This window comes from Cavia porcellus, unplaced genomic scaffold (assembly GCF_034190915.1).
Source record: "Cavia porcellus strain 051 isolate PalLab524CR breed Dunkin Hartley unplaced genomic scaffold, mCavPor4.1 scaffold_27, whole genome shotgun sequence".
Taxonomy (NCBI): Eukaryota; Metazoa; Chordata; class Mammalia; order Rodentia; family Caviidae; genus Cavia; species Cavia porcellus.
Window position 1 is genome coordinate 49,362,989 of NW_026947510.1, and position 25,852 is coordinate 49,388,840.

At 37.6% G+C, this 25,852-nt stretch overlaps 1 protein-coding gene across 8 annotated transcripts in view; it reads left to right on the forward strand.

Annotated features, from left to right (window-relative positions):
• Positions 1-25,852, forward strand: part of Irag2 (inositol 1,4,5-triphosphate receptor associated 2) — a 115,872-nt gene that overhangs the window by 44,775 nt on the left and 45,245 nt on the right. For 6 of the 8 annotated variants that reach the window (XM_063238397.1, XM_063238400.1, XM_063238401.1 and 3 more), the window contains exons 15-19: positions 5,756-5,890; positions 6,662-6,763; positions 7,868-8,031; positions 18,250-18,343; positions 18,861-19,023. In XM_063238397.1, coding sequence (XP_063094467.1) covers positions 5,756-5,890; positions 6,662-6,763; positions 7,868-8,031; positions 18,250-18,343; positions 18,861-19,023 — 658 coding nt within the window. Of the gene's footprint in view, positions 1-5,755; positions 5,891-6,661; positions 6,764-7,867; positions 8,032-18,045; positions 18,089-18,249; positions 18,344-18,860; positions 19,024-25,852 lie in introns of those variants that run through there. The other 2 variants (XM_063238403.1, XM_063238404.1) reach the window with 2 other exon arrangements.

The window sequence follows — 25,852 nt, forward strand, 5'->3', positions numbered from 1 at the left end:
GGGACAACATATGCTCCTTCCTCAGATGCTGTCTCAAGCAGCCCTGGACATTCTGCTGAGGGCTGCGTTCCTGGGACATTCCATTTCAAGAACTCATGCTTTCCCAGTGTTTTTGAAACCCAGCCAAACTGCCAGACTGAATGGAACAGTGGCAAATCTGCCATGGTTGTGTTTTAATCCTCAGTCCTCTGTGGTAATAATAATGTCAAGATGCAGGCTTATTAATTCTGTATTACCCAGGGGGGGCTTATCAGCCAGCAAAGTTCTGGCTTTGAGGTTTGCTCCCCTGTAAACTGGGAAGTTTGCCTCCTAACTGAAAAATGAAAATGAGTCCTTGAGTCTCCAGGAGTCAGCAAGAAGAAGGCCAAAAATGTCATAGATCGTCAAGGTGGCTGAAGACAGACTCTGAGAGAACAGAAAACGTACATTGTGAAGTGTTGTCTATGGTCGATGGGAAAGAGACAAAGGAAACCAGTGTATCACCAGGGGGATCAATGGAGTACCCTCTGTGAATTGTTTTCATATATAACATATATTCATTCTTATACATACTAGTGCACATTACTGAGTTCCATCACTATGAACTTTTAATATATGCATATAACATAGTTTGATTGCGTTCATCTGGATTAACGTCCTTCCCTCTCCCTGGGAACGTCCCCTTCTTCCTCTCTAACCATTTCTCTTCTACTTTTGTGTTACTTTTTTTTCCCCTGTATTCCACATATGAGGGAAAGTATGTGACACTTGTATTTCTGAATGTGGCTTATTTCACATAATATGGTGACCTGTTGTTTATGGCTGAATTGCACCCCATTGTATATAGACACTACTTTGTCTTCACCCGTTCACCCATTGATGGGTCCCTAAAGTGATTCTGTTACTTGGCGATTGTGCATTCTGCCATAATAAACATGAGAATCTAGACTTTAATTCTCTCAGGTGTATGTTGGAAGAGTGGTGTAGCTGAATCTTGTAGTTTTGTTGTTTATTTTGTGGAGTAATTGCCATACTGATTTCTATAATGGCCCTACTAATTTGTAATCCCACCACTAGTGAGTGAAGGTTTCCTTTTCTCTCTATCCTCATAAGCATTTTTTTTATTCTTAATGATAGTCATTATGACATCAGTGAGATGAAATCTCAAAGTGGTTTGGAGCTGTGTTTCCTGATTGTTAAAAAGGCAAACATTATTATTATAGACAATTTATACTACTTTGAAGAAATGTCTGTTCAGTTCATTTCCCATTGAATGATTGGATTATGTGTTCTTTTTTATTTTAAAGAGGATAAAACAGAATAAAACCAATCAAACAAATCAGTGTAAGAGATACAGGACAATAGTTGCCATAATGCCCCTCAATGTCTTCAAGATAGCTATAGATAATCTTGGACATAGTAAAAATCAAACAAAATAGGAACAACAAAGCAAAACAATGCAATAAAAGACTTCAAAACAAGCCAATAATAAATCTAAAATTGCTACCATAAAATATCTTGCTATCTTTGAAATAGCTAGTCCTGCCATCGGATTTGACATAAACAAAACAAAGAGAATAAAACCAATCAACAAAGCAGTAGGATCAATACAAAACTCTAAAACAAGACCATAGGGAATCAACAGTGACTACAACCCCCAGAAGGAGATCCCCGCTAGATGTCACATTGTGTACCCCTATGCTCTGAATCTATGATCAGACCACTGGCCCTAGACCTGCAATGATAGTGAAACACCAAAGCACAGGCATCCAATTGCACTTCACCTCGATACCTATCATCACAGGCTGTGTTTCTCTAGATAAACTAGTCACTTATGGGCAGCTGGGGATGATTGCTACTTGCTTGCCAGCCTGTTCACCAGAAGGGGCTGGGGTCTGGCTGTTCGCAGTGTGGTGGTGGCCCGTAGGTGGTGCTGGTTCCCAGGCTGGGCTCACTTCCTGGTGTGGCCTTGTTCTCTCTCCCTGCAATCCATGAATCAGATAATTCGCTCGGTGTTGAATTTTTGATCTGTATTTATTCTGGCTATCAATTCTCTGTTACAAGTGTAGGAGGCAAATATTTTCTCTCATTGTAGAGTCCTGAAAATATAGGTGTCTCTTCATTTAGATATTTTCCTTTGTCATGCAGAATCTTTATAATTTGATGAGATCCCATTCATTGATTCCTGCTATTTCCTGAGCTATTGGAGTCTTCTTTCAGGAAGTTGTTGCCTGTGCTTATAACTTTAAGTGTTTTCCTTGTGTTTTCTTCCAGAAGTCTAAAATTTCAGGTCTTCTATCTATGTTTTTGTCTACTTTTAGTTGATTTTTTTGTGCTGAGTGAGAGAGAAAGATCTAATTGCATTTTCTACATGTGAATATCAAGTTTTCCCAACATAATTTGTTAACAAAGTTGTAGTTTTCCTGACATTTATTTTTGGCATCTTTTTTGAGAATCAAATGACTGTGAATTTCTGGGATCTCTATCCCGTGATCTACATGATTCTTTTTATGGCAATTCCACACTGTTCGTGTTACTATAGTTCTGTAGCATATTTTTGAAATTGGGTTTTATGGTACTTCTAAGGTTCTCTTTTATCTCAGAATCACTTTGACTATTGTGAGTCTTTTGTGCGTGAATTTAAGGATTTTTTTTCTTCATCCTATAAAGGATGTCATTGTTATTTTGATGGAGATTACATTAAATCAGTAGATCACTTTCAGTAATATGGCCATTTTTACAACTTTGATTCTGCTAGTTCATAAAAATGGGAAGTCTTTCTGACTTCTTCAATTTATTTCTTCAGTGTTTTACAATTTTTACCTTTGTTTAGGTTTATTTCCTAAATATTGTATTATTTTTGAAGCCATTGCAAATGAACTTAGTTTCCTGACTTCTCAATAGATTCATTATTGGAGTATAGAAAAGCTACTGCTTTTTGAATGTTGATTTTGTATCTCAGTAATTTGCTATATTTGTTGATTCTAAGAGGTTGTTTGGCAGAGTCTTGTAAACATAGGCCCAATTCATTTGAAAATGTATAATTTTGCTTTCTCCTGTCTTATTTGGAACCCTTTTATTTCTTTATTTTGCTTGATTGCTCTGGTTAAAGTTTTAAGTACAATATTGAATAACAGTGGTGTGAACACACCCATTTCATTTCCTTTATGTCCAGTGGTACTTGTTTTTTGAAATTGGGTGCACTGATGATCAGTGTATAAATATTTATAGTAATTACATCTTGGTAGATTATTCTGTTTGTTAATATGTAATGGGTTTCTTGTCTTTTTGGCTGAATTTTTGCATGCTTTGTCTCTATGAGTGTAGCTACTCCTGCTTGCTTTTGGTTTCCATTTGCTTGAAATACCATTTTTCATTCTTTCATTTTGAGTCTATGCATGTCTTTGTTGGGAGGTATGTTTCTTGCAGGTAGAAAATAAGTTTGGTCTTGTTTTCATCTACTACTTTTGGGGGAGGTACTAGGAATCGAACTCAAGACCTCATGCTTGCCAGGCAGGCACTGTGCCACTGAGCGAAATCCCCAGAACTTGGGTCTTGTTTTTAAATATGGTATGCCTGTATATAGCTTTTAATTGGTGACTTAAGATCATTCAGGGTCATTATGGAAAGATATATACTAATTTGTATAATTTAATTGTTTTTCAAATGCTTCCTTCCTAATTCTCAATTGTTTATCTGTTCTTCTCCCTCTTCCTCGTGTGTGTGTGTGTGTGTGTGTGTGTGTGTGTGTGTGTGTATGTGTGTAGGATTCCTTTAAATGATAAAATTCCTTTTTCAATGCCAGCATTGAATTTCTTTAAAAAATTTTTTTTATTATTTTGAAAGTAGTAAAATACAATAGAACAAGATGGAACAAAGCCAAATGAGAGGTATAGTGAAATTGATACAGAACTTCACAGCAGGTTATCAGGATAACAGTAATAGGTACCACAGTATATCTCGTTATCTTCACAATAGTTGTTCTTTCAATCAGGTATAGCAAAATCAAATGAAATACAGAATATTATAGAACTTATCAAAATGGAGTATTGAATAGAGCAATGCCATTAATCAGAACAAAGCAAAACAGTGGTAAAAATATTTGCCTTCAAAGAGATGGTAGAAGGAAATCCCTCTTGTTTGGTATATTGCATATGGTCATACTCCCAAGAGATGCTCAGGTCTCTGGCTCCCATTTGCTAATGGGGAGGGTTGGGACGTTTGATTCTCAGCCCACACGCTGGTAGGCTCACTAAGTTCCAACATGGCGCTGATCTCAGGAGATGCTGGTGGTTCTCACCCTGTGGCTTGCCAAGCCACAACCACTTACCAGGGAGGCGAGCTGGTTGCTTGGTTTCCCAGTCTGGTCTTGAATTTCTTTAGTTATGATTCTCATGGAAGGTTGTTATTTCTCCTGCAATTCTGCAGGCTATCTTTGCTGAATGTAATAATCTAGGTGAGCAGCAATTTTCTTTCAGGGCTTGAAATACACCATTACATGCCCTTCTATCATATAGAGTTCTTGCTGGAAAATCTGCATTTACTCTGATGAGTGCACCTTTATAAATGACTGGACATTTTTCCTTTGCAGTTTTCAATATTCTTTCTTTCTTCTGTATGCTTGGCATATAAATATGACATAGGGAATTTTTAATTATTTAGCTGCCTATACTTGAATGGTTCACATCTTTCACAAGATTTAGGACATTTTTGCTATTATTTTACTGAATAGAATTTCTGTGTCTTTATTCTGTACTTGGAATCCTTTTGTTTACCAAAAATTCATAAATTTGGTGTCTTTAATTATGTACCAGATGTCTTTGCATATTTTGTTCATGATTTATTTTTCTTTATTAGTGTCTAAATGTGATAATTCATTGTCCTCAAGCCTTGAAATTCTGTCTTCTGCACGACCTAATCTGTTGGTGATGCTTTCCTCTCAGCTTTTGATTTGACTCATTGAGCTTTTCATTTCAAGCTTTCTTACTCAGAATCTCTTTATTGAATTGCTCTCTCTTATATCCTTCATGGTCTTCCTTAATTCATTCAGCTGTTTGTGTCCTGTTTGAAATCATTAGTCATTGTAAAAATCAGTTTTTTAAATTCTTCACTAAGCACTGCATCCGTTTCAGTATTTTTGGAGTCAGTGACTAAAGAGTTCCAAACCCTTGAAGGAATCGTGTTGCCTGGCTTTATCATATTGTTTCTATGTTGATATTTGTTGGGATAGATACTTTTCCCAGTTCTGTGTGGGGATCAACTTGGTGAGCAGGCTTCTTGAAGGTTTGATTCCCATTTCTACTTCGGGGCTTGTATAATCAGGTTCCCCAGCCCACGAGGTGCTGAGATTGGTGCTGTGGGTTATTTTTCACTTTTCTGGGTTGCTGTCTTGCTTCTATGATTTTTAGCTTCCTGTCTTCTGTGTCTTGGTTCCTGGAGCTCTTCCTCTCTCTTCAGAAGATAGCTTCCTCTTTCTCTAATCCAGCCTCCTGTGAATTTCTTTACTTTCTCCTATTTTTGTGTTAAAATAAGAGCCATGACTTTTTATCCCCACATGGGAGTAAATTCATAAACAAGTCTTTTTTTATTGTTAGATGAAACCATTTTAGAGAGATGTCCATAGTCTTTGCAGGTTGTAGAAGATTCCATGTGATGATTTAGAAATTGTTTGCTAATAATACTTACGTTGACTCATGAGCATCATTTTATAAAATAAAACTAATGAATGTTCTTTTTATGAGTCATGGAGTTGTGGGCATTTTGGTAATTGTTTCAGAACAATGACACCGAGTGGCAGTGCACTTTTACCAGCTTGTCATCCCGGGATGCAATGGCAGACCAAGAAACGCTGCAGTTCCTCAGACAGTGTGAACAGAAGGGAGTGGAATTCACAGCTACACTTCAAAAGCTGGTATTTTATGGCATACGTTTACAGTGTTGTGCTATTTCACTGGCTGGGAATATCTGTAGATTACTGACTACGGCCTATTTACTGAGTCCAAATATGTCTGTGTTCTGTTGAGACCCAAATTAATCATCCTGTGAAAAGATTTCCTCAAAAGCTGATGAAATTGATCATCTGGTTCTGAACCAATCAGGATTAAGAGATTGCTCTTTAGATATGAAAGCTTGAGCTTGTCTTCCTGCAGTTTAATCTTTAGCATCAAAGGGTGGAAGGCATGATACCTACTGGATAGTTTTTTTCTCTAAATTTCCTTTTTCCTAAAAGCTAATATTTCTTTTTCCATTTTGATAATTCACATGGAAAATCTAGATGGCCAGAGAAATCAGTCAATAATACCTTCAGGTGTGCATTTTTAGTTCCTTTTAACAGTGTGAGCCTATGGTATGTAGCATAGAGCTTGATGATAAAAATCAGTGAAATTGTTTGTTTCTATTTGAAAGGGAAAAGAAAAGGGAAATGTTATGTTCTGGGAAATCATTCTAACTGTGTTTACTGAGTGCAAACTGAGGTCCTGGCAAGAGTCAGCATGTTATGATCACAGCCTTGAATAAAGGAAGTTGAATGGAGGAGCTTAGATGAAGAGGAATTCTGCCTAAAGGCTTCCTAGATTATCTGTGTGTAGAATTTCAATCTAAATGAGTTCTTATTATGTAATGCCACATCCTTTTTGCCTGAATTCCTAGTTGAAGATGCAGAACTCTCTCTTTTTTCTGCCAGTTTGAAGAAATCTCAGAAGTTGAAACCTTCATTGATGGCTCCTTTCAGTGGGTCACTAACCCAGAAATCACTGTGGAAGAAAAGTGGGTACAGCAGCTTCATGTAAGTGTTGGGTATTTTGTGGTTTTCCAGGTTTTTCTTCCACTTTGATAATTCAGGTATTACTAGATACTATGTAATACAGTTTCTAAGACTTTATCTTCTTAGCCTGATGCTGAATATAGTGTGTGTGTCTGGGGGTACACGGGAGTGTGGGATGTAGATAAGTTTGAGTGGGAAAGTTAGGGTTAATATGCATGACCCCGAGAGTAAGGAAAGAATAAGAGTACACGTGAGGGTATGTACAATGTGATGGAGAGACAAGGAATTAATAAGACAGTGGAAAAAGGTGTTTTTGCACTTACGAGAACTGGCTAGTAAGCTTGAGTTTTTGCTTGGCATATCACAGTTCTCAACTTTGATAGAATGATTAGTGTATATAAAGATCTTATCACCAAATCTGACAGTTTTAGCATCTCAGAAAATAGCAGAACATTTGAAAAGTACGATCTTCTTTGGTTGCTATTCTCAGTTTTGTTAGAAAAGAAGCATATAAGAAACAATCTTCTTAATTTAATTCATAACCTACAGTAGAACCTCCACTTTTTGACTGCCAAACTCTGTCAGTATCTATCAACTTCTACTAAATTAATGTAAAGAAAAACTCTGAAATATTATACTGGTACCATTGGTACCATCTATATCTATATCTATAGATATATATGATTGCTGTGTATATATATTCCTATATATATCTCCATCTATATTTTTTGGCAGTATTGAAATATATGTATGCAACTCCTTTGCCAATGTAACCTTTTGTAAAATTTGCTTTGAATATAATGACCAGCAAATTTGACTGCATTACTTGACTTAACCCTGTTCTAAAGCAAATTTTGATGACTGATGAGATGATCAAAAACCTACTTAAGAAAAAGAAAATGTAACTCAGTTGAGCTACCTGCTAGATGTATGCGCTATGTTCATATAATCAAACCATATAATAGTCTCTGGACACTTGAGAATTGAGAACTATTCAGTTATAATTTCAGGGTCTAATAGCGGTGAAAACCATTGAGATGGGAATGTCCAGGTTATTTTTCTTTTGTCATTTGTTTATATTTAACATTGAAGTTTTGGAGTTTGTTTTATGACTTTTCTTCGTAGGAATTCAACCATATCATGGAAAAGAAGCCAAATCTTTGCAGATTAAGACTGAACAGCTTGGGAAATCACAAAGAATCTCTTGATAAAGTCTTTGTCAAATTAATAGAAATTTTGAAGGAATTCAGGCTGGAATATCTTTATTTCAGAAAAGAATTATTTTCCAGGTGATGATCATTTATATATAAGAAACTCATTTTTAATATACATGACATGTTTATGATTGTGCCACACTTTGTAATTTTTGCAAATTTTGCACCTTGATTCCGAATACTCTTTCTTTAGGGAAGACATTTTGACAATTTTGAACTGAGAAATAATATAAAACTGACTTAGATGTTCACAACTCCAAATGGTGCACTTTAAAATCTGTATGATGAACTATTTTCCCCTAGACAATCTGGAATTAATGGCATGCAGATATTTTTTAAAACTAGAAACGGTCTTAGAATTTTATTAATCTCATAATTTTACAGAAGACAGAGGTATAAAGAGGCAAAGTGAACTGATCAAATCTTGTAGGTTTTTTTTTTTTAAAATGGAGGGTTAGAATACAAAACCTGGTCTGGTCTGTTGACTCCAACCTCATTGGTCTCTTCTTCTACCTTTGTGTAAATATACTACACTATGTCATGCACTTACTAGTCTGTGAAATTTCAGTTAAATGATATTGTGGAGATTGGATGACAATATGTGTAAAATAACTTGCTATTTTCTTTTTTTCTCTAATCTCAATACTTATGGTTATGGGGAAATCTTTGGCAGTTTACACTCTGTAAAACCACAGAGTAAACAAAGACAGTGATTACATCTTTTGTTGACCACTATGTATATCACTGTTAGTACCATACTTAGCATTGCCCTAAGGAATGCTTTTGGAACGAATGTGGGTACATGCTAAACTTGAACAAAGTTATATTTAAAAAAAGGATAGTTAGAGACTTATAGAAAATAGCCAAGAGACTGTTTCTCCCCCCAAATTTGAGGAAACTGGATACCAGAGAGAGATTGATACCAGGAGAAATTTTTGAAAAAATGATCTTCTGCTTTCCACAAAAACCGAGGATCTTCAACTTCCCCCTGGTGGTAAAGATGTGGGTTAAGTGGACTGTCAGCTTCCTGTCCCACAAAAAGGAGCATTAAAATCCTGCTTAGCAATGAAGAGCTACAGGGAGAGAGGCCTGCACTAGGGTCATCTCTGATGAGCGACTCTCCTGTGTTACCCTACTAGATACACATACAGCTCAGTGAAATAGGGGTGTCATGTTCCCAGCCAATACTCCGTCAGATGTAGTGCTAAGATTTTGGCTTATATTTATCTCCAGAGAGGCTCAGTAATTTGCCACAGGCTACTCAACTGAGATTATGCAACAGCTGAGATTCAGACCTGTATCTCTGACTTCAAAAACCCACATTTGTTTCAACTATTAATTCAACTTGTTAAAATCTGACCCAATATTCATTAAAAGTATTCTGGTAACCTAGCACTGGGCAAACTACCCCTTACCGACACAAGGATGGCATAGCACGTACTTCTAGACACAATTTAAAACAGACAGAGCTCTATAGGGGCCACACACAAAAATAATTTGACTATGACTTTTAATTGCATAAAGAAATGAGTGCTGTGCTTTATGGGATGGGGGAGAGAAGTCTGTTTGATGAGGCAGGGGTTGTTTTACACAGGTGAATTTTCAAAGGCTGTTAGGATGAGAAAGCTTCCGTAATATCAGACAAAGAGTCTGCAGCCCTGAGGAGTAGAAGAATTGAGTGGGTCGGGTTCAGGCAGTGAAAAGAGAAACTGTTCTTGGAGGCCTTGGTAAAGAAAACAAGTTATGATTTGTGTTACCTCTTTGCCAAGATCATCTCCTCCCTCTGCAGGTGCTAAGGAATTATAGGAAACAAGACAGAATTCTCTGCATCCATGGAACTAACACATGTGAGATGCAAATAAAAAACAATTATATGTGCTAATGCTGGGAAGTGGTGAGTGATTTGAAGAACATTAAAACAAGATAAGACAAGAGAATGAAGGTACAAAGACCTTGTTGTAGTCAGAGGTTGCAAGGAGAACAATTATATACAGGACACATAATTTATAGTTATTTATAATGGTCACCCTAGGACCAAATACAAAGTGCAGGAAACCTATCTACAGCACTGAAGACCTAGAAAATCCAGCCAAGGGCCTGGATCCCACAGCAATGTTCTGCATGAGTCCAGCTAATGTCTCATGCAAGTCTATTTTATAGATCTGCACTGAGAAGGCCCGAAGTTCAGTGGTGGAAGTTAGGAAGTCTGTGCCAGCAGGGTGAAGGATCTGTGCTAGTAGATTGAGGGTTCTGCACTGGAACCAAGAAGTGATATTCAAAATAAGGACCAGGGCTCCTCTGAAAAGTACCACAGCCATTATCACACTGAGGTCCTGAGCTGATGATGAGAACAGCCGAGTTCATATCAGGAAGCCAGTGTGACAAGCTTCTTCTGTAGATTAAACAGCATGCATCTTCCTCTCCGGAGTCAGGAAGCGATGTTGAATGTAAGGACCAGAGCTCCCCCCAAGTGCACCATTCACAGAGCAAGGTCCTGAGCTCCTCCGATGATAACAGTCGAATTCATACTGAGCGAGCCAGCATGACAGGGCTCCTCCAGGAGAACCACCAGCTCCAAACAACAGCAACACTTAGGAGAATCCACAATGCTACTCTTCCTCTCCAAGTCTCCTTTTTATGCTAGCAAGAATCCTCAGGTGTCCATCTACATTCAGTGCCCTGCTGATACAGTTCAGCTGGTGTTTAAGTTGATCGCCAGTTACCAATCTACTATGGACCTCATTTTAGAAAGAATGATGGGGACCGTCCTGTGTGCCGAGTAGGACTGAGCTGAGAGAGGTGTAGGAAGTGAGTTGCAGGATGATCTGGAGTCCTCAGCAGAGGAGAGAGCTGAGGTGTGAGTTTAGTGTGTGTGAGCAGCAGTCAGAAGCGTGCACTTGTGCAACTGGGGTAAATGCTGGGCGGGGGTAAGAGATGGGGCCTGAGCGATAGGCAGGGTTTAGGTCACACAGCCTGGAAGCTCCTGCATGTGACTGTGTAGTTTAAGTGTGATAGGAAGCCACTTATGAGCAGACAAGAGGCAAAGTTGTGTTTTGATAGATTTCCCAGCCAGAGAATTGTTCTAAAACAATACAGTGAGACCAGCGAGAAGATGTTTTTCAAAAACGTATCACCAGTGAGAGATCCTGATTAGTCAATATGGCTAAGTTGGACTGACATTTTTAAAATACAGAATAAGTTAAACTTTGGAGTATATGTATAGCAAGATATACATAGCAAGATATGTATAGCATTATGTATAGCAAGAGAAAGTAGTTTAATAGAATTTTTGTTTTAGCTGTATACGTGTATGTGGTGAAATGTAATGAATTTACTGGATCATTGTTGAAAACAGCCAGAGACACCTTCAGGCCAAGGTATATTGTAGGCCAGGGGGACAGTCACAAAGGCAATGACAGATGAGTGGACTCAGGCTGTACCTGAGGGTGGATCAGCCTCACAGGCCGGGAGAAGAAACTCGGAGAAGGCAAGAAAGGAATCATATTGGACTTGGACAATTTGTGTGAAAACGTGGACAATTTCGGTCTGAAATTGGTGAAATCTGGGAGAGGCAGACTTGGCAGGGGTAAAATAGAAATAAAGATTTAGCATTAGGACATGTTATCAAAAAGAGTTGTTGGATTTTAAAACACATAACCAAAGCTAATATATGTACTTCTTAATGTGATAATGAAAAATTTCATGGGAGAAGAAAACTTTAAAGATTCAACATCTGTTAAAAATATTTAACAGATGGCACCATCTAATTTTTTAAAAATCTATTTCTAAGACTGTTATGTCTCCTAAAATCCAGAAAAATGATTCTTATAAGTAGAAATACATGCCAGTTATTGAAAATTTCAGTATTATTAAACATGGACTTCCGATGATTTTTAAAATCATTTTTCTTTCTCTTGAAGTATAATAACCACCCTTAAGACTGTAAGCTTTTCCTAGGAAAAAGTATATAAAGTTGATGTCTTTTAAAGACGCAGAGGAGCATGGTGGTCCTGTAACCTGTAATATGTTATGCCTGTAACCCTGGCACTCTGGGAAGCTGAGACAGGAAGACTGCAAGTCTCTTTACGACCTACTGAGACCTTGTTCCAAAATAAAAAACAAGGTGGGGGTGCTAAGGATGTAGGTTAGTGTGAAGGTCCTGTGCTCAGTTCCCACCCAGAATGGCAGAAACAACCTTGAAAGAGATAATGTGAGCAAGATGGTAGAGATTAGCAAGGCCTAATTCAACCACTGTTTGTGGAGGAATTTCCTTCCTAAGAAATCCAAAAACCAGTTGAGAGCCTCTTGTGCTCTTGATTAAAATGAAACCAGCCACATCAAGATGGACAGGAAAATCAAGACACCGTAATCTCCACCTCTGGTGCAGTGTTGTGTGATTGGAAGGAAACCCCTCACTCTCAGCTTCCCCCTGTGGGAATAGTTACACCATGTGTTCAGTATTCAGCTTGTCACAGCACTTCCCTCTCATCTACCTTGGAGGCTGATAGTACCTAGAATACTGTAGATATTGGAAGTGGGGTGAAGCCCGGAAAACAAAGGTTTTGGTGAAAAGTAGCAGGTATATACTTTCCAGAGTGTCTTTGCCAGCTCACAACACACCAAGCAGATGGAAAACCCCTGATCTCTGGAGGTGAGATAATAGAGTTTGACGACCATCCCAAGTGCCAGCTTTTCTGGGGGCTGATCAGAGGACTGGCTTGTCTCGCTTGTCTTGCTTGTCTCAGTACTGATGGTACCAGTGTATTTCTGAGGTATAGGGACTGCTAAGAAAAGAGGTCTGCATGAGTATGAATGTTTGAGAGGCCCCCAGGATTTCTACTTGGACTGATTAAGGTTTTCTTTTTTCTATAAGGCCAATAGTTTCTAGAGACTGGAAGAGCTGGCTACTACTTTACAAGCGTAGGTAAAAACAATAGAGTCCAAATAAATGAAGAAACAGGGAAATATCTTCCAAATAAAGGAACAAAAGAAACGTGAAGAAATTGACTCTAGTGAAACAGAAATAAGTAAATTACCTGATAGAGAATCAAAGATGATCAGTGAGATGAAGGACCAACGGGTAAGCAATATGTGATTTTTAACAAATCCTGGAGCTAAATAATACAGAAATGGAACCTGAAAATACACTAGAGGGATTCAACAACAGCCTTGGTCAAACAAAGATCATGAGAAAAAGCATGGAAGGCTAAACAGGTTTTTGCAGGTTTTGTGGAATACCATCAAGCTGAATTATTATGGATTTCCTGTTAGCCAGAAGTGAGCAAAAGGGACAGGCAGCCTGTTTAGACACATAACAGTCAAAACATTTCTCAAGTGTGAGGAAAGAAACAGATGTGCTGACCTCTGCAAGGTGAGTTCAAAGAAATTCCCGGTGAAGTACATTGCAATAGGTGGAAGCCAAAGGTAGGATGTTGAAAGCATCCAGATAAAAGCGAATTCAGCACATGAAAGGAAGAACCCTGTAAGACTGTTAGCAAATTTCTCAGTAGAATTCTTGCAGCCCAGAAAGCAGTGGGATAAAAGATTCAAAGGGCTAAAAGCCCATACATGTGATACCTAGCAAAAGTATCCTTCAGAAATAAAGGAGAAATTAAGATTTTCCCAGACCAAAAGCTGAGGACCCAACTTACAAGAAATGGTAAATAGAGCTCTTCAAGTTGAAACAAAATGATGCTAAATAACAATACAAAAGCACATGAAAAGCTGCACTGATAAAACCGGGTATGGTGGTGTGTGCCTGTAATCCCAGCACTTGGGAGGCTGAGGCAGGAGGATCATTGCAAGTTTGAGATCAGCTCAGGCTACAAAGTGAGCTCAAGCCCAGCCTGAACTGCAAGAGACAACAAAACAAAGGAAAATGCACTGACAAAAGTATATGCAATACTGGAATGGTAGTGAGTAAATCACCTTTAATTTTAATGTAAAAGATGCAAGACAAAGGTACTAAAATGCATTAATGAACACACAATATAGAAAGATGTAAACTATGACATTAAGAACAAAGTGTGTAGAGGGAGAAAAGTAAAAGTATTGAGTCTATGTGATGTTACCAGCTTGTCATAGGCCATTAAAACTGTAAGATGTTTTATGTAGGCCCCATGGCAACCAAAAGGAGAGTACTGTAGAAAACACACAAAAGGAAATCAAAGCATATGAATACAAAAATATCAAAATTAAGAGGAAGACAATGAGTAGAAAAGGACAAAAGAATAATAAAACACAGAAAACAAAATGGCAGACAGTAAGTCCTTTCCTATTATAACTACTTTAAATGGGTTAAATTCCACAGTCAAAAAACAGGGATTGAAAATATTTTTTAAAAGATCTAACATATACTGTATATAAGGTTCACTTTAAATTTAAGGACACATGCAGGTTAAAATTAAGGGATGGTAAAAGATACTCAGTGTGACTGGTTTTCAAAATAGGTGTGACTGTACTTATATTGGGTGAACTTGAAATCAAAAACTGTCAAAAGACAGAGAATAATAATATATTAAGACTCAGTTCACCAGAAAGATATAATAATCATAAATATCCATGCACGCATGATAGCACTAACTATATAAAACAAACATTGGAATAACTAAAAGCCAAGAACATGAAAAAATTAAATAACCTAGAAGAACATGGATTAATTCCTAGAAACATCCAACCTAGTAAGACTGAACAATGAAGACCAAAAATCTGACAGACATATAACTAGTAAGATTGATTCAGTAACTAAACACCTCTCAACAAAGAAAAACTCAGGATGAGATGGTTTAACTCATGAATTTTACCAAATATCTAAAAATGAATAAAAGTCAATACTTATGAAACTCTTAAAAAAGAAACAAAAAACCAAACACTTCCAAACTCACTCTATTATGCCAGCAGTATCTTGATAACAAAACCAGGCAACAACAGGATGAAAAACTTCCAGGCCTATGTCTTTCACAAATATTGAAGAAAAATCCTCAATAAAATATGCACAAATAAAATTTAAGATGTTAGGCTCCTAAGCACTACCAAGTGGGATTTAACCCTGAATGCATGGATGATTCAACAGTGCAATCAGTGTGAGACACCAATTCACAGAATAAAGGATGTCACACAGTTCTCTTTGTGAGATGCAGAGAAAACATTTAAGAACAGTTTTTCCTATAAAAATCTGGGAAAATAACATAGTAACAGTCATTTATGAAAAGCCCACAGCTAAGATCTTAACTGAAACATTTAAAGTTTTTCCTCTAAGATCTGGAAAAATAACAATAATGTCCACTCTCACTGCTTCTGTTTAATATAGGATGGGGAGGTTTTAGAGTGTATAGGCAAGCTGACAAAGCATGTAAATCAGAAGGAGGAGGTAAAATTATCTGTAGATGATATGATCTTATATGTTGAAAACTAAGTTGATTCCATAAGAAACTTGTTGGACTAAATTCTGTAAAGTTGCACGATACAAAATCTACATACAAAGTTCAGTTTCATTTCTATGTTAACAGTGAATTATCTGGACAGGAAATTAATCTCACTTATAACAGCAAAAGGAACAAAATACTTTAAATTTAGGTAATGAGATGAAAGACACACTAAAGCCTATAAAATATTGACAGACACAAAAATGGAAAGAGATCTGTGTTCATGGATTGGAAAACTTAACATTGTTTAATTGCCTAAAGCAATTCATAGCTACAGTGCAATTCCAATGAGCTTTTTTTTTTCCATTTTCTTTCCAATAAGCATTTTTATGGAAAGAGCAAAAAAAAAAAATCCTACAATTCATATGGAACCATGAATAGCAAATCTTAACAGCAAAGCTGGAGACATTATCCTTTTTAACTACAAAAACTATTTCAAAGCCATGGTAGTTAATCAGTATAATATTGGCATAAAGATAGACAGAATAGTGAACAGAATTGGGCATAGAAATCCGTGTGTATGTGGTCAACTGATATTTAATATGAAGGCAAAGGATGCACAGTAAGGACAGAATAATTGCTGTAATAAATGCTGCTGGGAAAACAGGATAGCCACAGGCAAAAGAATAAAATTGGGCCAAACAGGGATATCATACATTACATGCAAAGGTCAGCTCAAAATTGAAGCCTTAACTATTGGAATTGAAATTGTAGCACTTACAGGAGAAAGTATGTTGGGGAAGCTTTGTGATCTTCATAGGAGTTTATGTTTAGGATGCCAAGAGCACAAACGAATGCAAGCAAAAATAGACACATGAGATTACATCAGTCTACAAATCTTATGCACAATAAAGGAAATAATCAACAGAGTGAAGAGATAAACTATAGAATGGATGAAAAATGTTGGCAGACTTCATGTATCTGTTGAAGGGTTAACATTCAAAATGTGAGAGGAACTCAACTATAGCAAAAACATGATTTAAAATGGCCAAAGGACTTGAATAGACATTTTTCCAGTGATACTCAGACGAGTAACAATTATATGAAAAGATACTCAGCATTAATAATCACCCAACAAATGCAAATTAAAGCTAAATCAGATATTGTCTCTTACCTTTAGAATAACTACTATAAGCACAAAAGAAAAGTTAACGTCTGTTGGTAAGATGTAAAGAAAAATGGAAATTTTTTGCACTGTTGGTGGAACACAAAATGGTCAAGCACTGAGAAAAATGGTATGAATATTTCTCAAAATGTTAAAAATAGGGGCTGGGGATTTAGCTCAGCGGCATAAGTGCCTGCCTTGCAAGCAGGCACTCGCGAGTTCGATCCCCAGTACCGATAAAAAAGAAAAAGACACACACACACACACAAAAAAAAAAATTGTTAAAAACATGACTACCTTGTGACCCAGTATTTCCATTTTTGGATATTTACCCAAAAGATTTGAAATAAGGATCTCAGAGATTTGCATTCCATGTTCATTGCAGTGTAATAATGAAGATAGAGAAACAACCTATTTGTCAAATATCTCCTAAATTTGTGCATGTATGTGTGTGTGTGTACACACAGGCTTGCCAGTGACAATGATTATGAACATGCAGGACTTGCTACTATGTGAAATAACATAATCACAGGACAAATACTGCATGATTCCACTTATCTGAATTTATCTAAAATACTTAAACCTCTAGAAGCAGAAAGTAAGATGATAGTTCCTGCAGGCTCAGGAGGAGGGAGAAACAGGCAGTTGTAAGTACAGGTACAAAGTGTCGTTCACCTTGAATAAGTGTTAGTGATCTGCTGTACATTATTCCTTTAGCAAACAATATTGTATTGTTTCAGTAAGTGTGTTCGGAGGGTAGCTATCACATTGTGTTCCCGCTAGAGTTAAATTCCCACCACTGACTCTAAACTATTGGATGTCCAACAGAATGCTTGTGGTGATTTAGCTTTTATTTTGTTTAGGGCTTTCTCGTGTATCAGTGGTAAAGCATTCTGTAATGTCATCCTTGCTTCTGGTGTGGTCCTTCTTGTAACCAGGACTGGATTCATGCCAATGGAATGCTGACTGTTGACATTAGAGAGGGAAGAAAAGGCCTAAGCCTCAAGATATCTTCCTTACTGCTTGGATATGCCTCTAATTTTTCATCCCTTTGAATGAAGGCCCTTAAGCCCATTATTTTCCAGATAACCACTGATATGTTGACATGTAGCACATAATTTCATCAGCTAATAGAAGGATGCATTCATATATATTTGGAGAATTAGTATTGGATCCAAATGAGGAATCACAGTGATACCAAGGGCTCTAGAAAAGAGGACTGCAGTGGAAATACCCACAGCTGATTTCATCCCTGCTTGGGGGTTGCCCTTCCTAGGCTAATGACACACATGTGTACCATGATTGACAGCCTTCCAGGCGAAAAGGTCAAGGTCATGAGACACTATTTCCTTTTCCTCTGTGCCCCCTCCTTTTTTTCCTTTTCTGTAAAAACTAGCTGTGAAATGTGAGTGTTGCACCTGTCACCCTGACCTCAATGTAGAGCCACCTCCTAAGCAAGCAACTGATGTTAAGTGCTCTGAACATCACCTGTGGGGAATTGAAAATACCTGTATAACACAGGAAAAGAGTGTCCTCGTTTGTCAAGCAAAGGCTAAGTGATCACTTGCTTAAAATTCTGCATTTGTGAAGAACTTATATGCACGTAAATACTTTCACTTTTTTTTCTCTGATCTCTCAGGAAGTATACGTTTAAATTTGTCACAGTCTCCCAAAATGACTCTTGGTTGAAATGTCACTGACAGCTTGTGGTTTGGGTTTGGACTCTTTCTTTCTTTCTTTTTTTTTTTTTTTTTTAAACATCAGTCGGAAACAACTAGAAGCCATCAAACAAGTGCCAGAAGATGCTACTAACCAGGAAGCGATCCTCAGGAAGAAGATCCAAGAAGCCAGCGAACAGGTATGCCATGGATTAGGGGTTAATCCACATCACTGCCCATTTCTCTTCCCTTCCTTCTCCCCACTCATGCCTGGGAGCAAAACAGCAGGTAGGAAAGATCTGGCTATAGTAGACTCAGAGGAAAGCGCCTCAGATGTCCTTAAAACCGTCAAGTAAAAATGGAGGAGGAACCAAAAGAAAAAAAAAAAAGAGAAACTGTAAAGTTCAGTCCCTAGTGACTAGCAGTGAGCGGAGGAAGTATAGGGGGGAGTTGTAAAAGAGGCGGTGTCAACAGCCCGCTCATGAAAGAGGCAACATTGCAGAAGGAGGCGATTTGACACATCAGGACTTCTGCTGCTGTAGAAATAGCTCAGGCACACCATGCAAACACCGAATTGCAGAAGTTCAGTAGAGGCTTATCGCTTCCCTGAGAAGAAAACCATATTTTCAGTTTCGTGGGCATAACAGAGCGAGGAGTGCTTGATTGCTTTCTTTCCTGGTCACCTGCTAAAACCCATTATTAACTGTGTGTGTCCAGGTGAAGAATCGAGAGTGGACAGCCCACTCTGCCAGTGAAAAAGCCGAGGCTCTACCACCTGAACTGCAGGAAGCAATTTTGGAGCAGCAGAACCTCCACGTTATAAACACTGGGTTGTCGAACGCTTGCCAGACATTGGAGCAGAAGACAGGGACACTGAAAAGTAAGTAGCAGATATTTGTTTAGGACCCAGCTCATTTTACCCTGAGGTGGGGCCAGAGCTCTCGAGCTCTTTTTCTGGGTTCCTGCTGCTGTGTTATTACTGAATTTATGACAGTGGGGAGGGTTGGGAAGACTGGATTGGGGCCCTTCGAAGAGCTTTCTCTAGTAGCTGGGGAACTTGGGTTTAACTGTTAACCTTTCTTGTTGGTTGTTTATTTGAGTTAGATTTGTTCATGACTTTTTTCTTCTAAAATTAGATAGAACGTCTCAAATTTCTTAAAGTAAACAAAGAGGAAAAAAGTGCACATTTGGGGTATTTTGTACCTTAAGTTGTTTTACATATTTCTGCCCTGATTTTACTAGTGAGGTTTGATCTGTCATATGGTAGAAAAATGTCCTACTCCTATATCTTCTTTCAATAAGGGATTGGGAGAAACCCTTATGAATTCAGTGTATATTACAATACTAGGTATGTGAAAAAACTTTAAAATTTTTAATGTGTGCTTTACTTGCATATTTTACATTTTAAAAATTGGAATATTTGTACTTTTTCTTTTGCCTAAATGTGCATAAGTACATACTAATAATACATGTGAGAAGACAATTGTCAAATTACAGATGTCAAATTATTTATAAACTTTTTAATCTAGAAAAAAAAAGCTTATTTAGCCACATATCAGACAACTGCTTTTATTCAGTGAACTTATGCTAGCTGTTTAAATGTTCTTTTTATGGAAAGTAATAAACAACTAACTATAAGCTTAAGGTGAACTAGACATGAAAAGTTTCAGGCTTGTATGTGTTTTGGATTTATTTTATCCTTTATGCTGTCATCCGAGAAAGCTGTTTAAGAGTTTAAGAAATTTTAAAGTAGCAATGGTTATTCAACATTTTATTATTTTTAAATCTTTACGAGTTTATTAGATTTTTATTCCAACCAGTTTATTTTGGGTCACCCTATCACCAATGTAAGGCATGATTTAAATCACAAAGTCCATATATTATTTTCTTATTACTCAGAGGATATTGCGGAAGACTCCTTAGTGATTATAATGGTTCTTGTTGAGACATGAATAAGTCCTTCCAAATGTGGTCTAAGGCAGTTATCTTTACATTAAATCAATATTGTACTGTTCTCTCTCTCTCTCTCTCTCTCTCTCTCTCTCTCTGTCTCTTTCTCTCTTGTACTGGGGATTGAATTTACAACCTTGTGCTTGCCAGGCAGACTCTTAAGCCACTGAGCTAAATCCCCAGCCCCTAATATTATACTCCAGGATGTTTTGTTTTGTTTTTGTCTTTATGAGACAGAGTTTCACTATGCAGTTCAGGCTGGCCTTAAATTCACTTTATAGCCCAGGTTGGCCTTGAACTTGCAGCAATCCTCCTGCCTTAGCTCTCCAGGTACGGGGATTACAGGCATGTACCACTCTGCTTGGCTATGCCCCATAATTTTTTATGGATGCTAAGAATTTGGCTTTCCTTCTTTCCATGCTGTCTTACTTACTTTTCTCAATACTCTAACATCTAAAGTTAAAGGAGGAAAGGTTTATTTAGCTCACAGTTTGTAGAAGTTTCGGTCCATAACTGTCTTCCAGGCAGAGTGGCATGGCAGACAGCCATCACAGAGGAGAAACAATTCATGGCAGGCAGAAGGTACCAAAGCAACAAGGGATCACCATGGCTCTTTTTATCTATCTTATCCAAGCTATACAGAGTGGGTAGCACTCACATTCTTAATCCTAGTGCCCTTGATCCTAGCAACTGCACCATGAATCAACTCCAATGTCACACACTCTAGATCTGGCCACCTCTGAAAAAGCCCCACCTTTGACCACATGAGGCTTTGGGGGGACATCTAAATATAAGCTATGACACATGCCTTCCTTTTAGCACTTCCTTAGAAGAATTAACTTTTGTAACCTCTCCCAAAGTGCACAATCTTTTTTTTTTTTTTTTTGTCTTTTTCCTTTTTATCGGTACCAGAAATCGAACTCATGACTGCCTGCTTGCAAGGCAGGCACTTATGCCGCTAAGCTAAATCCCCAGCCCCAAAGTGCACAATCTTGATATCATCAACTTGCCACGGTCTTCCTAGTATACCCTTAGGGAATAACTGGTTTCTCCTATTAAAGGAACAAGTGAATATTGCCCTGGATTGCATCTGGGGTGGAGGGCTAGAAAATGTAGGGCAAGCATGTCTTTCTGTCTTAAGTTGCTCATAAACTGCCTGGATTTATGAAATCCCTTTCTTGTTTCTTTTGTTTGTTTGTTTGTTTGTTTTTGTTTTGTTTTGTTTTTCCTGCCCAAAGAAGGCACACATATCAGTATTTTTTAAAACACTATTTACTTATAAGGGGTCTTCTAATAATATCCCAATCTTGGGAGAAGAAGAATATTGAGGTAGAGCACACTTTTAAAATGTCTCGAATACAGTTATTCCAGATGTACAGAGACAACAGAAAGCTAAGTCAGTTATCACACAAACACATCCACACACCTTACACCATGGCCACAGCCACCTCAGGGTGCTTGAGTTCTGAGTCAGACATTTGAATTCTGAGTCAGAAAAGAAAAATATTTAAATCTTCTTAGCTCTTCTGAAACTCTCTGGCTAGGTTAATAAATTAACCCAATGCTCAAAACCATTGCTTTCTGATCTATCTGAGAAGATTTATCAGCAAATTGTTTGGGGATTCTGTACAGTTTGTTCAGATATTCAGGTTAAAGACAATGTGCACAAACCACAACTGGGAGTTGCTTATGACATTTGATTATAAATCCTCAGCTTCATGTTGAGTTATATTGTTAAACTTTTCACCCACCATTATGACCAAAGTGATTTATAAAGTGATTGTGTGCATGCTTCCTCTGTGAAATATGCCACCAGAACTGTTAAACTTCATGAGTAGTTACTTATACATTTTTAAATCTTTTTACAGCTAAGTATCTTGTATCTATGTACAGTCATGGGTTATAAATGAATCTTAGCTTTAAAAAGGAAATTAGGCAATTTCTTAGATCTAGGGTATGCACACAATACGTTAGGGTTCATCTTATCTACAGGAATCATAGACTAATTGATCTAATTCAAACTATCATCTCTACTTTTCATCATCTCTTGCTCTAGTTGATGTGAAATTAAAGGTGAGTCACTCATTTAATAGACAACAAGTGAATTAATTACCTTTAAGAACCATAAATATTTCCTTGGGGAGAGATTGTAAGAAACTCACGTATATCACAGTTCCTTATTTGAGCTTAGTATTTGCACATGAACTTCAGTTTTGAGAAAGCTTTCCTGAGATGATCTCATGGAAAACTCTTTTCTAACTGGCTTTTCTCAGAATGGAGAGTGTGAAGTGTGAAAGGGGGACCTTAAGGTCTGAGGATGGGTGAGGACCACATGTCCCAAGCAATCGATAATCAAGGACAATTAGCCAAATAATGATTAAAGATAAGATGCATAAAGATAAAATGTGTTGGAATTGGGACCAAGGAGAAAGTCAAAGCCAAATGCAGCCTGTTCAACAGTTCTGGTGGAGTAGGAATCCAGGTTTTCCCAAATGAAAATGTAGATACAAATGTAATATTATCATGGTATAGTGGTTTCAGAGTGTGGGTTTTGAAGTTAAGCAAATCTGTGTCCTGACTCAAAGTCTACAAAAGAGTAGCTGGGTAAAATTAGGCAAATCATGTTACCGCTGTGTGCCTCAATAGTCTCTTCCATGCAACCCAGTTGTTGTGAATTACAAATAATATGACTGCAAAAAGTGGTTACCACGTGGCCATAGGTGGTCTATATGTTCTGCCGTACTATGTTTCTATAATGTGAATTACCCTTATCTGTGAATATTGGTAAATGGGGAATGATATTTTAGGATAACAGGGAAGTTCCTTTGTTTCATACATGATTTCCTGGAGAATAGGATCTGAGTTGGAAGGCATAGAACTACCATCTGCAGGAGGAAAGAAAAAAAAATCCCTTAGCCTCGCAGTTCAACAAGCAACAAGAACTCTTTCAACTTTATAATGAGAAAATTATCAATAAGCATCTGCACCAGAGCCCTCCTCTCCCAAGATGCCCACCCAGCCTGAGTCCTCTGTGAGGCACCTTGTGTGCACCTTGACTGCCCCACCTGCCGAGAGTTCTATTCCCATCTACCCCTCCTCAGCACCCTACCAGCACTGTTCCATTTTAGGCATCACTAGCATTTCCACTCTCCTTTTTATGTATTTTTAGTATCTGGTGGAGAGTTGTAAGATGAGTATCTGGGTGATCCCCATTTTAGGTAGCAATAATTTAGCCATTGTGTTTGTTAATGCTGTAGAGACAGTGTTGTACATATTTTTGAATGATTTCTTTCTAACCCTGTTGGTCTCATAAACTTTTGTGTTAGCTTTGTTCTTATAATTTTCAGATTTTTTTTTTTTTGTCTTTTTCCTTTTTATCGGTACTGGGGATCGAACTCACGACTGCCTGCTTGCAAGGCAGGTGCTTATGCCGCTGAGCTGAATCCCCAGCCCCTAATTTTCAGATTTTTATGGATAATATATCATAAAGAATTCAGACCATAAGTGTGTTCTTCAACCGGTTAGGTAAATACACATCAAAACACAGAACTTCTATCAGAAAGTTTCTTTGAGCTACTTCCCAACTCTGTGCCTCTCCCCTAGGCCTGCCACAAGGAGCAACCACTGATCTGATTAGGGTACTTTGGCCTCTTCTAGAATTGAGTTGGACTATTTGTGTTCCTTTGCATATCTGCTTCCCCCCCTCAGCCTAATAGTTTTGAGATGCATCTATGTTATGTTTATCAGTAATACCTTTTATGGTTGAATTGTATTTTGTTTATATGGATATTTCACAATTTGATAGTCTTTTCTCCCATTCTGCATATCTAAAGTATTTACCTTTTTAATTTATATTGGGGAAAACTGTTATGAACAGCTGTCTTTGTGTGGACATGTGTTCTTATTTCACCTGGTATAAATATCTAGGTGTAAAGCTACCAAGTCATAGTGTAGTTGGTGCTCTAACTTGTTAACAACCTACCCAACAGTTTTCCAAGGTGTTTAGCATTTCCCACTCTACTAGCACGGTGTGGAAATTTCTGGTATTCCACATCTCCAGTAGTAAATATTATCAGTTTTTTGGCTTTGTTTTCATTTAAGGTACTTTACTGATGTATCAGTGATTTTAATTTCTACTCTTTAGAGAAATAAAAGATGATGAGAGCTTTCTCATGAGCTAATTGGCCTTGTATATCTTTTTTTGTAAAGTATCTAAGTCTCTCACTTATTTTATTTTATTTATTTTGGACTGGGGATCAAACTCACAACCTAGTGCTTATCGAGCAAGGACTTGAGCCACTGAGCTAAATCTCTGGCCCCTTTTGCCCATTTAAAAATTGTGTTCTTTGTCCTTTTATTAGATATGTAAGTCCTTAGACAAATATGGATGTGTAAATAGTTTTCTTGGTCTGTGATTAATAACCCTGATGTTATTCATGCACAGTTTTGGACACCATGAAGGTTTCTTTTGGGGTGACATGTATCTTGTGAGTTCATATTCTGTAAATGGCAGCCATCATTGATAACTGATCTAAAAGCACTAACAGTGTTGTGGTTTTGATTTTGAACAGTCAGTTAATTGTCAACCATTTGCCCAAAAGCTTCAGTACATAGTCATTTAGAAAGTGGCTTTGTCTCAGCTTCCTTCAAAGGTGACGCATCCAGGGCACCTGCTCCCAACACGCATCCAGATGGCAGCAGTGGGGGAGGTGCTGGCCACTGCCTTGCTTGCATCTGTGTGAAGCCTAAGTGTCATAGACATATTGCACATCAGACTCCAAACCCAGAACAATGCAAAAGTGAACGCAAATTGGGGTCATAAGCCAGTTTGTTTTGCTATACAGAAAATATGGAAATAGTTGCTATACACTGCCCAAAACATCTGTTCAAATAAGATATTCAATTTGAATGCTGTGAGGTAGATTGTTTTTAAAACCCAGGATTGTGTGGTGGGGGAGCAGATGGGCAATGTAGATGGTGTGCTCACTCATTATTCCCAGCACAAGCTTAGTTTTATGCCTGTAAGACAGTGTTCTGATTGAGTGTTCAGATATACGTGACCTTCAGAAACACGATGGCCCTCCTGAAAGCTTCAGTTGCTGTGTGAATGTAGGTCAGAAGGACAAGGCCTTGTTTTACAGTTAGGTTAACACAGAGAAATTGGAACATGTCTGAGTCTAAGTATTAATGAAAAACAATTTAATTACTTAGGGTTAAAAATGTTTTTCTCCTACTGGAGATAATTAGGATCATGAAATTTTAGTACTACCTGTAGGACAGTAATGGGGAACCTTTTAGAGCTTTCAAGGATAACAAACAGCCTGGTGCCATAGACTCGCCACCACTGATATTGGAGAAATTTAATGTTATGTCATGCTCAGTTGAAAGGCAAGTTATTTCCATAAAAAGTATTTGTGAAATGGAATTTTTACATGGGTAATATTCCATACAATTAAAGCTTTAAAAACTTATATCCTGAAAAAAATTTAAAATTTGACTGTGTACTTCTTTTCACATATATTATTTTTGTGACATCAAAATTTCTTCAGGCTGGTGAGATATAAAACTGTTGGTTTGTAAAGTAAGCACCAGATTTCTCTACGCTTTGGACACCAGAAGATGTGCTGTAAATAGTTCTCCTGGCCGTTAGTGATTTAAAAAAATAGTCCCAGCTATTAATATACTTGCATTTAGCAGAGCTTGCTACCTTCTTTTAATTTTTGCTCTTAATTTACTGTAGAAAGCAGTTGAGCTTGTGA